General features: G+C 42.1%; 1 protein-coding gene across 1 annotated transcript in view; it reads left to right on the forward strand.

Moving 5' to 3' along the window:
• The first annotated feature begins 919 nt into the window (after window positions 1–919).
• Window positions 920–12,662, forward strand: part of LOC102782544 (kinesin heavy chain-like) — a 29,784-nt gene continuing 18,041 nt past the window's right edge. The window contains exons 1-7 of the mRNA XM_087836874.1: window positions 920–1,542; window positions 5,163–5,250; window positions 6,075–6,148; window positions 7,718–7,822; window positions 8,121–8,169; window positions 8,275–8,330; window positions 8,641–8,728. Of these exons, the coding sequence (XP_087693000.1) occupies window positions 1,417–1,542; window positions 5,163–5,250; window positions 6,075–6,148; window positions 7,718–7,822; window positions 8,121–8,169; window positions 8,275–8,330; window positions 8,641–8,728 (586 nt within the window). The 5' untranslated portion in view covers window positions 920–1,416. The remainder of the gene's footprint in view (window positions 1,543–5,162; window positions 5,251–6,074; window positions 6,149–7,717; window positions 7,823–8,120; window positions 8,170–8,274; window positions 8,331–8,640; window positions 8,729–12,662) is intronic.

The following is a 12,662-nucleotide window of genomic DNA, read 5'->3' on the forward strand; positions in this document are numbered from 1 at the left end:
TACTTTATTCTATAGCTATATTAACATAGAAAGGATTAAAGTATTTATTTTAAGATATACAATTATTCTTTAAGTAATGATTAGCAATAGCTATTTAGTCAGATATGGTTGCTTGCTTAAATTTGAACCTGTGTGAAACCTATTTAAAGCTATTGTGAAGCTTTACCTATGACTAGCTTGTACATTTGTCAAATTATTCACTAGTTAATTGGAAAAAATCTTTTATATATATATATATATATATATATAAAACAAATTTTTAGTTCAAGAAAAAAAAGTTGATTACCTTTTATTCTATATTCATATTAGCTTATAAAGAATCAACATATATTTATTAAAAATGTAAAGGTAATGATTATCTAGCTAGGTAGGAAAGGTTGCTTTCTCAAGTCTGATTTTTATCATCTGTGTAAGGCTAATGTTAGCTAAACTGGGATTACTTTAGATGCTTGTTGAACCCACACCGGCCAGTTGGGAAGGAAATTACTATTTTTTTAAATAAGTTCTTTTTAGGGGACCAAATTGTTAGTTTACCTTTATTCTACATCTATATTAGCTTATAAAGGATTAATATGTATAGAGTTAGCGTAAGGCCCTCCTTTCTATATCTAAACAGTAACTTAAGCTAATGATTAGCCAGTGTTATTTGCAGCTAAAATGTTTACATTTCCTAAGATGCAGATAGATAACAAAAATAAAAGTTATTAAATATTCTAATTTGCCTAAAATATAGGATTTAACACTTATTTGTATTGTATATTTTAAAAACTCAAGTGAAATACAATAAACTGTTGATTTAAATATGAAGAAATATGAAGATTCATAGAAAATTAGAGCAGGTTGAGTGCTCGTGCATGTGACTAACTCAGTGATGGTGGTGCTGATGTGAGGTGAAGGCACGCGCCGCGGAATCGTGCGAGCGCGCGCCACGATCACCGGTAAAGGACGATGCGGCTGTGTGCGCGCACACCCTCCCCGGACTCGGTGTCTCTGCAGAGCGGACAGCTCCCCGCTCAGTCCTCCTCCGCCGCTGACAACCTAGTAAAAACGCCACGTTTCCGCGCGGCTGTCGATGCCACAGCCGCGGGGCGAGGAGGCCTGTAAGCTCCACCGCAGTCCGAGCTCCAATCTGAGACGCAGCGCTGCGGTTTGTCCGCTTTGGCCATGGCGCAGCGGAGGAGGCTCAGATGAAGGACGCCCTGCGCATCGGCTAAAAAGCTGGAGGAACTTTCCTACTGCTGAATTCCTCTGAACACAGATGTGACACTCTTTCTTTAGAACAGGAAAATCCTCGACTAGCTACAGAGGGAAGCAGACTAAACCGACCAGGCCCCACTGGAGGTCCCTAAACCTCCCTTTGGGCACCACCGGACAGAGGGGGCGGTGTAAACATTGGCAGGAGGAGCAGCAGAAGCCATGGCAGACGCGGCGGAGTGCGGGGTGAGAGTGATGTGCCGCTTCAGGCCCCTGAACGAGGCCGAAATTACCCGAGGAGACAAATACATCCCCAAGTTCAAAGAGGACGACACCGTGGTCATAACGGCAAGTCTGCACACGCACTGCTGTCACCTCAATGCTGTTTACCTGTGTATGTGTGCGCGCGTATGTGTGCGCGCCCAGTGATTTAAAGGAAAAGACACCTGCAGACCAGACACGAGTGCTGAGCCATACTGCAAATTTCGTTGTGATCGATACCAAATCAATACAGGGCCAGTATTACCGATACGAAAACCGATACTGTTTTAACTTAAACATTTTGTACTATATGTACTATGGGCTATAGATAAAATAGAAATAAAAAAGGTTAAGACATTTTTCATAGCGCATATTTGAGGTTTTTTGTTTTGTTTTGTTTTTACAAAAAATATGTATAAATAATTTAATATGACTCAGTGGGCTTCATACTGAACTTAGAGGATAAAAGCAACAGAGGAGCATCCTATTGCGCTAGTATCGATCTGGGGCCAATACTAGCGTTGGTATCGATACTGTCGATATATGGATCGATCCATCCACCTCTACCTAATGCCAAATACGCAGTAAGTCTTTGGTGGTACAGAGGAGCATTACAGCAACGTGGAAATATTTACTTACTATAAAGACTGCCTCTTTACACCTGTATGATGTTACTTATGTTATTATAACTGATCAAAACTGTCTGATGCACTCATATGTAACATCTCAGTGGTTCTCAGTTGGATTCAGCTCTGTGGGAACTGCCTACACCCATCAGTAGGAATCCTAGGCCTACTGCACCAGTATTAGGCCTGATAGTGGGTGCATGTGGGGGACTTTATGGCCCTCCTCTGCAGACAATCAAGGATATTTTTATTTGTTATACAGTCAGCAGAAATCACACAAAAGTAAATACATAGTGAGGTATTTAAAAGACCAGTGACAGCTGGGAGTCTACTGGTCCCACGTGTTGATAGGCCTATACTGTATATATAGCCAGACGTAAGCCAGCATAGACACTGCCTCCTTCAAAAGCCACTTTATAATACAGCCTGCTGCTAAGTGTGTGATTCAGTATGTTATTAGAAATTATAATATAATTATATTTACACACAAATATTTAAAGGTAGGCTCATTAGAATACATGTGTATCAAATCAGGTTTTTACAGGAAAAACTAAGTAAATTTAGTACTATGTGAGTAATGTTAAGTTCTTTTAAATGCTGCGTAAGTAATTTTTGGTACTTTTAAGTAAATGTAGTTATCGCATCAGTCATTTTTAAGTGCTTTTGAGTCTATTTAAGTATTGCATGAGTAATTTGTAAATGTAAGTACTTTTAAGTAAATGTAAGTACTGTGTAATATAACATACAGTATAATATGCATAAATTGCCAGAGAATAACGCGGTAATTACAGAATAATTATCACCTTTAAGTATTTGTAGGTAAATGTAATTGCATAATAATTATAAATAAAATACACTGAAATTCCATTTAATTACAGAACAATTACTTCATTAGTGGCAGGGTGAATTAGTGTCACAACCTAACCTTATGCAGGTGATGAAGGTCACTGACCCACTGCCAAACCGGTCCTGCTGCATGGTGTTGCAGGCATCTTCCCGTCTGTCGCACGTGTTCAGTATGAGTCTGCTCTCATTCGTAAAGGTCTCACAGGTGGACCTGCTCGTTCAATGGAGCTGCACGACGCTGGGCTGTGAGCACACGTCCCGCTACAGGATGTCAGGGCCTCACGCCACCCTCACAGAGTCTGTTTCTGATAGTTTGTGATTGAAACATGTAGTCGAGGAGCAAGGTGGGGGTCAATTCGTAGGGCTCTGGCAGCGCTCCCCCTGCTTCTTCAGCACTGTCCGTCTGACCTCCACACTCTGGAGACTGTGGAGGAGCTGGACAACCTGTGCAACCTGAGGTGAATCAGTCTCTCCATTGCACCTGCTGTCACTGCTGACATGGACCCACACTGGTTTCTGCTTCCTAACAAGGCACAGTGGTATCCCTGGAGTTTAACTGATGGGATAACTGGGATGATCAAGTGTTCCCTCAATATTTTTGAACAGTTCAGATCTCTTACTAAAAGGATCCGACCTCAATCACCTGATGCTCTGACGCTTCAGAAACGCCCGTGTTTATTTTGTACAGGACCTCTGAAAACATGTTCTTTTTATTCTTAATGAGCCTGTACCTCATGGGAAATTCTTATTTATTTGTAAATAAATGGATAGTTTTTCTTTTTACATCAGATTACATCAGATTTGTGCTTTCTCTGTGACCCTACCATCTTAAAAAAAAAAGGTGAATTTTTCTGTAAAATCTGCTGCAGAGAGAGGGTGACTGAAGACGAAGATGTGTCACCTCCATCAGCAGCCCTCCATTATCCGTGCAGTTGCTTTAATCGCCCAGCAACACTTTCTCCTCCGTCAGGACAAACTTGCGCACCGCCGCCTCGTGCCATCAATCAGCAGAGCAGAAGCACATTACCGACAAACACACCCCGATACTGTCTGTGTCAGGGGTTTCTCTGCTGTATTTTCGGGGCTCGGAGTGCTGCTGCCGCTGCCTCCAAGTGCTGAGAGCGGCGTTTTTGCAGCGGGAATGAGGCTTTTCCCCTTAGAGCAGGAGTCAGGAGCTGGATGAATGATGGATGGCAGTTACTGGAGCATTTTGAAGAAATGGTAGAGATTTCTGGCCCAGCTTCACCCATTTTCGTCCAAAATCCAAAGCAACCAATCACGCATGTCCACAGAAACATCCTCTAATGACGCAGCTACAAGTACCATCTTTTTTTGTCCATAAACTGGAGAAGTTCAGTTTCTTTGTCCTTTGCAGCAGGTATAGAAATAACTCCATCAGCATTTTGATTGGAGTATATACTTATACTTATATATATATAAGTATAAGTATATAAATGAGAGGAAGACTCAGGGAGGAACAGCTGAGGAAACACTGCGGAAGCTTATTGACAGAAATACGACATCCAAAAGTGAAAAATCACCACTTGATTCAAAGACGTGATGCAGGAAATAAAGGTTACGGTAAAGAAAGCATAGAACACAGGAACCCAGAAATCCAACGACACCAGGAACGACAATAAAACCTCAAAAGAAGCCCAAACTCATTCACTCAACAGACACTTTATTAGGTACACCTTCCTCGTTTTTCCTTAAGAGCTGCTTTAATGCTTCATGGCACAGATTCAACATGTTGTTGGAAACATCGTGCCAAAGTGTGCCAAGAAAATATCCATCCACACCATTACGCCACCATCGGCGGTGTGAAGCGCTGATACAATGGCAGGTTGGATCCATGCTTTCAGATTGTCGCCCTACCATATGAATGCTGCAGCAGAAATTGAGACTCATCAGAGACTCTTAAATATTTGAGCTAACGAGCAGTTAAACGAGTGTACCTAATGAAGTGACTGGTGGGTGTACATTCACAAAGAATTCAAAACAAAGCAAAACAAGTAGGCGGTCTTTGTATCCATGTTTGCATCCTTTTCCCAGAGTGTTTGAATCTTCGTGCCAAACCCCCTTATCTGGTTATTTCTAACAGTACATCTGCATTATTGATACAGTTTCGTGAATCATGTTTTAAATATCACAGGCGACTGGGAACAGCTGTGTTTGGTGCTGCGATGACTCTGAAGCCTGTCGCTGTGTGTTTTTGTCTTTGTCATTGTGAATCAGGGCAAACCGTACGTGTTCGACCGCGTGCTGCCTACCAACACGACGCAGGAGCAAGTGTACGACCAGTGTGCCAAGCAGATAGTGAAAGGTAAGAAGCTTTAAGCTGAGGAACCATAGCTCTTATGTAACCGTCATCTATCGAACATCTGCACACAGACTTAATCTGCTCTTCATCCTTTTTCATTGTTGCTTTACATAATGGAGCCATGGAAATGAGTGTTTCCCGGAGCAGCAGGGCTGATGCTGGAGTTTTGGGGGGCTGACATTAATTTTTAGGCAGTAAAACTACATCATTACTATTAGATATTGTATGCATATGTACATGTAATAAGTTAGAGTTGTATTCATAGGCCAGCTATTTAAAAATGTCTCCTCCCACCAGGGTTTATATGTTCCAGCTGTATGCCACCAATCCATGAATTTTCTTCTTTCCTTCCTGCCTGGCAGCTCCATCTTTAACATCCTTCGTCTATCATATGGGTTGTCCCTCTTCTGCACATGCTCAAACCTTCACTTACCTCTCTAACTTTGTCTCCAAACCCCGAGCTGTCCCCCTGATGCACTCATTTCTAATCCTGTCCATCCTGATCACGCCACACCTCCTATACACTGAAGGTAAAAGCACTTCTGCACAGGACAGACCTGTGCGTCCTTCTCCTCCAGCCTCCTCTCTCCTCTAGATGCATTTTAGGAGTTGAAATGTCCTTCAACCCAGCGTACAGTCACTGGTTTCTAGTATAACCTCTGAAAAATCTCTGCAGGTAGCATCAGTAGATGGATGCGCTAGTGTTTATAACTGTGAAGGTTTAGTGCTCATTTACCGGAGAAGCGGGCTGGACTGTGTCGTAGATTCGTTCGCGGGGTTCAGACATGCTGATGTTGTTGCACCCTTGTGTCTTTGTGTTACTCCAGATGTGCTGGGCGGCTACAATGGGACCATCTTCGCCTACGGGCAGACGTCCTCCGGGAAGACCCACACCATGGAGGTGAGACGCTCATTAGATCACGCGTGCTCTTAAACCCTGAGATGTTCACTAGTGACCAGATGTCAGCTGCAGAGGGGTTTCATTCCTTTGAAGTTACAGCTTTTTTACATAAAGGTGACTAAAGACTATCAAAGTGACAGCAAATACTCTCTAAAGCCCTTTGTGTAAAGACGTGCGGTGACTTTTATTTGGAACTTTCAAACAGTTGGAGGATTAGAGCACAGCGGGCGTTGTGTAACAGGCTTACTGCCAACAGGAAACCCACTCAGGCTCGTGCGAGGGGTAAGGTTGGTAAGGTGGTAAAGCTGGTAAGGTTAACATCTTGGAAAAGCCTTTAATCATCACGTCCAACTCAGCGTGTGTTTTAAAGGAGTGAAATTTAATGATTATTAGTAGAAAATGGTCAGAGGAGCTCTTCGTCATTTCGACATGTCACCAGTGTAACTTCAGCTCGGAGTCTAATCCTCAAGCCTCTGATCTGATCTCTGCTTCACCCTCTTTAAGTCAAACTTTTAAGTCCACCTCTGAACCCAGATGTTCTTTTTTAAATTTCTTCATTTAAAAAGGCTTTAAAATTGGGCTTTGCAGCCACAGGACCTGGGCACCTTGCAGCCATTGAGTCAACCATGAATTTGTCTCGATACCAAAATATTCTAGAGTAAAATGTCAGGCTGTCTTTTTTTGACAGCTAAAGCTTGGCAATGATGATCCCAAGCACAGCAGCAAATCTACAACAGAATGACTGAAAAAGAAAAGAGTCAAGCTTCTGCAATGCTCCAATCAAAGTCCAAGTCCAGACCTCAACCTGACTAAAATGCTGTGTATACATAAATGCCCGCCAACCTCAGTTTCCTGAGCAACTCTCTAGAGAAGAGTGGGCCAGAATTCCTCCAGCGTGGTGTGAGAGTGCGATCAAGCCGCACAGAAAACCATGACTTCAAGTTATTGCTGCTAAAGCTACAAAATCATGAGGTGGACTCCTAGTTTTTCACAGGTTCTTGGTTCAGTTTTTGTTAAATCAAAAAAATAACACGACACATGACGGCAATATCGTGTGTTGTTGTCTCAGGGTGCATTTACCTCATTTTAAAACCCGCTAAGTACCAGGTGATTTCTTTAAAACTGTCCTGCTACGTGAAACCTTAGAACTGACAGAGGATGCACTTTCTTTGCAACGCGCCTGTTCAGCTAATAACAATGAAAATCATTTTAAATCATATAGCACAAGGTGATGACAACAGTCAACTCAACATGCTTTATATCACAACATCCTCTGTGAGCAAGCAGTTGAGGACTGTGAGTAAAAATAACCCCCGTTTATAACAGGAAGAAACACGGCAACATGCTGGAGCTGTTTGGGGAGTTAAGAGGAAAGAGAAACGAGAACGAGAAAATAGTCACCAGCAGACGTTTCAGGCTCCGGTTGCCTAGGAAACCCTCTAATGTATTTACCACCCCCAACATATGGCAGCATTAAAGAGACACGTTGCACACAAAATTATCAAAGGGAGAAAAAGACTGCAAAAACTGCATCGCTGTAATATAACACATGACGGTTGTTGTGTTCAGGGCAAACTGCATGACCCGCAGCTGATGGGAATCATCCCTCGCATCGCCCGCGACATCTTCGACCACATCTACTCGATGGACGAGAACCTGGAGTTCCACATCAAGGTGAGAACAGGAGTCGTTCACAGTTTACCTCCTGAAAAATGAACTAAATGTCAGGTGTGAGCCCCTGCACTGGAGACCTGCAGCCTGTGGCCGTCTCTGAGATGTTTGTTAACAAAGTCTGTGAAAGGAAAAGCACACACACAACCCAAAACTTTTTGATGTGAAATAAAAGGTAAATGATTGAGTTTACGGTGCAGTAAAGACCTTAAATCTGACAAACTGAGGAAGATGAATTCATGTTCAGGGCGATGAATTAAAAGTTTTTAGATTTGTGAGACAGATGCGTTTCTCTATGCAGGTCTCTTATTTTGAAATCTACTTGGACAAGATCCGAGACCTGCTGGACGGTAAGAGAGGCTGTTTATCTGAAGCACTCAGCAGTCTGTTTTTCTTAAACTGTGACTTTTAAAAGCACCGTGATGTGATTTGGATGATCTTTTTTCTGTTTGAAGTGTCAAAGACGAACCTCTCCGTCCATGAAGACAAGAACAGAGTGCCCTATGTGAAGGTTGGTGAGCTGAGCGAGAGCTGTGACACAGTCATGTGTTTTCTGCATGAGGATCCTGCAGGTTTAGCTTTTCATTTGTTAAGAAGTGAAGAGGTTTATATATTTAATCTCCCCGTGTGCCTGAGCTGGAGCCTCAACTCAGCGAATGTTTAATTTTAGATGAACGAATGATTCAGTTACCGTTTTAGTCGTCTGTGCAGGTTTACTACACCTAAAAACCTTAAAACGGCGATTTTTCCGTCTTTTCTTTGTCCTGTAATCGATGCTCATGTCCACACTGGCTGCTGCAGGTCATGATTCTCCTTTTCAGGGCTGCACTGAGCGTTTTGTGTCCAGTCCAGAGGAGGTGATGGATGTCATCGATGAGGGCAAATCCAATCGGCATGTAGCAGTGACCAGTACGTATTTTTATGTGTCTGCTTCAAAAGCGGCACATTTTTAAAAAGTTTCCTGGTATTCATTTGTACACTCACTGACCACTTTATTAGATACACCTTGCCTGTATCATGTTCAATTCAATTCAATTCAATTTTATTTATATAGCGCCAAATCACAACAAATGTCACCTCAAGGCGCTTCATAGATACAGAGAAAAACCCAACAATCATATGGCCCCCTATGAGCAAGCACTTTGGCGACAGTGGGAAGGAAAAACTCCCTTTTAACAGGAAGAAACCTCCGGCAGAACCAGGCTCAGGGAGGGGCGGCCATCTGCTGCGACCGGTTGGGGTGAGAGAAGGAAGACAGGATAAAGACATGCTGTGGAAGAGAGACAGAGGTTAATAACAGATATGATTCGATGCAGAGAGGTCTATTAACACATAGTGAGTGAGAAAGGTGACTGGAAAGGAAAAACTCAATGCATCATGGGAATCCCCCGGCAGCCTACGTCTATTGCAGCATAACTAAGGGAGGATTCAGGGTCACCTGGTCCAGCCCTAACTATATGCTTTAGCAAAAAGGAAAGTTTTAAGCCTAATCTTAAAAGTAGAGATAGTGTCTGTCTCCTGAATCCAAACTGGAAGCTGGTTCCACAGAAGAGGGGCCTGAAAACTGAAGGCTCTCCCTCCCATTCTACTTTTAAATACTCTAGAAACAACAAGTAGGCCTGCAGAGCGGGAGCGAAGTGCTCTAATAGGGTGATATGGTACTACAAGGTCATTAAGATAAGATGGGGCCTGATTATTTAAGACCTTGTATGTGAGGAGCAGGATTTTGAATTCAATTCTGGATTTAACAGGAAGCCAATGAAGGGAAGCCAAAACAGGAGAAATATGCTCTCTCTTTCTAGTCCCTGTCAGTACTCTTGCTGCAGCATTTTGGATTAACTGAAGGCTTTTCAGTGAGTTTTTTGGACATCCTGATAATAATGAATTGCAGTAGTCCAGCCTGGAAGTAATAAATGCATGAACTAGTTTTTCAGCGTCACTCTGAGACAGGATATTTCTAATTTTAGAGATGTTGCGCAAATGGAAGAACGCAGTCTTACATATTTGTTTAATATGTGCATTGAAGGACATGTCCTGGTCAAAAATGACTCCAAGGTTCCTCACAGTGTTACTGGAGGCCAAGGTAATGCCATCCAGAGTAAGAATCTGGTTAGATACCATATTTCTAAGCTTTTCAGCGCCGAGTACAATGACCTCAGTTTTATCTGAATTAAGAAGCAGAAAGTTAGCGGCCATCCAAGTCTTTATGTCTTTAAGACATTCCTGCAGTTTAACTAATTGGTGTGTGTTATCTGGCTTCATGGACAGATAGAGCTGGGTGTCATCTGCATAGCAGTGAAAATGTATGCTATGTCTTCTAATGATGCTGCCTAGGGGAAGCATGTATAATGTAAACAGAATTGGTCCTAGCACTGAACCCTGTGGAACTCCATAATTAACCTCAGTGTGTGAAGAGGACTCTCCATTTACATGCACAAATTGGAGTCTATTAGATAGATATGATACAAACCACTGCAGTGCAATACCTGTAATACCTACAGCATGTTCTAATCGCTCTAATAGGATATTATGGGTCTAGAGATGGCTTTTTGAGTAAAGGTTTAACTGCAGCCACCTTGAAGGCCTGTGGTACATAGCCGATTATTAGAGATAGGTTGATCATATTTAAGATCGAAGAATTAATTAATGGCAGGACTTCTTTGAGCAGTTTTGTAGGAATGGGGTCTAAAAGACACGTTGATGGTTTGGAGGAAGTAATTATTGAAGTTAACTCAGAAAGATCGATTGGAGAAAAAGAGTCTAACTTAACATCAATGGAACTAAGAGTAGCTGTAGATAATATTACATCTGTGGGATGATTATTGGTAATTTTTTCTCTAATGATAAAAATTTTATTTGTGAAGAAGTTCATGAAGTCATCACTAGTTAACGTTAAAGGGATGGTTGACTCAAAAGAGCTCTGACTTTTTGTCAGCCTGGCTACAGTGCTGAAGAGAAACCTGGGGTTGTTCTTATTTTCTTCAATTAGTGATGAGTAGTAAGCTGTTCTGGCTTTGCGGAGGGCTTTCTTATAAAGCAACAAACTATTTCTCCAGGCTAAATGATGATCCTCTAAATTTGTGACATGCCATTTCCTCTCCAGATTACGAGTCATCTGCTTTAGGGTACGTGTTTGAGAATTATACCACGGAGTCAGGTACTTCTGATTAGAGACCTTAGTTTTCACTGGAGCTACAGTATCCAGAGTCGTACGTAGTGAGGAGGTGAAATTATTAACAAGATAATCGACCTCTGTTGGGGTAGCGTTCAGATAGCTGCTCTGCTCTGTGTTGGTACAGGGCATTGACGATGATAACAGTGGCTGGATTATATTCTTAAACTTAGTTACAGCGCTTTCAGAAAGACATCTACTTTGATAAAGTCCACTCTCCACTGCTGCGTAATCAATTATTGTAAATGTAAATGTTATCAGGAAATGATCAGACAGGAGAGGGTTTTCAGGAAACACTGTTAAATGTTCAGTTTCTATGCCATATATTAAAACAAGATCTAGAGTGTGATTAAAGTGGTGGGTGGGTTCTTTTACATTTTGAGAGAAACCAATTGAGTCTAACAACAGATTAAATGCCATGTTGAGGCTGTCATTTTTAGCATCTACATGGATGTTAAAATCACCCACAATAATTATTTTATCTGAGCTCAGAACGAAATTAGATATAAAGTCTGAGAAATCAGACAGAAACTCTGTGTAAGGCCCAGGTGGACGATAGATGATAACAAGTAAGACTGGTTTCTGAGTTTCACAGCTGGGGTGGACAATGTTAAGCATCAGGCTTTCAAATGAATTAAAAGTCTGTCTTGGTCTTTCATTAATTAATAGACTGGTGTGAAAAATTGCTGCCACACCGCCCCCTCGACCTGTGCTTCGAGATTTCTGGTAGTTAGAATGACTCGGGGGTGTTGATTCATTTAAACTAACATAATCATCCTGCTGCAACCAGGTTTCTGTAAGGCAGAGTAAATCAATTTGTTGATCAATTATTAAGTCATGTACTAACAGAGACTTGGAGGAGAGAGACCTAATATTTAATAATCCACATTTCACTGTTTTACTCTTTGGTTCAGATGTGGATACTGTATTGTTCTTTCTTTGTAAATGTTTAAGTTGTTTGTTGCTGGTTTTTAGTTTGTTTTTTGTCTTTTTGGAAGCAGACACACTCTCTATGGAGATGGGTTTTTGGGGGGGTAGCAGGAGGAGGGAAGCTGCAGAGAGGCGTGTAAGACTGCAACTCTGCTTCCTGGTCCCAACTCTGGATAGTCATGTTTTGAGGGGTTTAATAAATTTGTCGATATTTCTAGAAATGAGAGCTGCTCCATCCAAAGTGGGATGGATGCCATCTCTCCTAACAAGACCAGGTTTCCTCCAGAAGGTTTGCCAATTATCTATGAAGCCCACATCGTTTCTGGGACACCACTCAGACAGCCAGCAATTTAAGGAGAACATGCGGCTAAACATGTCACTCCTGGTCTGATTGGGGAGGGGACCAGAGAAAACTACAGAGTCCGACATTGTTTTGGCAAAGTTGCACACCGATTCAATATTGATTTTAGTGACCTCCGATTGGCGTAACCGGGTGTCATTACTGCCGACGTGAATTATGATTTTATTGAATTTACGTATACCCTTAGCCAGCAGTTTTAAATTTCCTTCAATGTCGCCTGCTCTGGCCCCTGGAAGACAATTGACTATGGTTGCCGGTGTCTCTAGCTTCACATGTCTGAGAACAGAATCACCAATTACCAGAGTTTGACCCCCAGCGGGTGTGTCACCGAGTGGGGAAAAACGGTTAGACAAATGAACGGGTTGGTGGTGTACCTGGGG

Source organism: Neolamprologus brichardi, chromosome 23 (genome assembly GCF_056152115.1).
Source record: "Neolamprologus brichardi isolate AB-2024 chromosome 23, ASM5615211v1, whole genome shotgun sequence".
In the NCBI taxonomy this organism is placed as follows: domain Eukaryota; kingdom Metazoa; phylum Chordata; class Actinopteri; order Cichliformes; family Cichlidae; genus Neolamprologus; species Neolamprologus brichardi.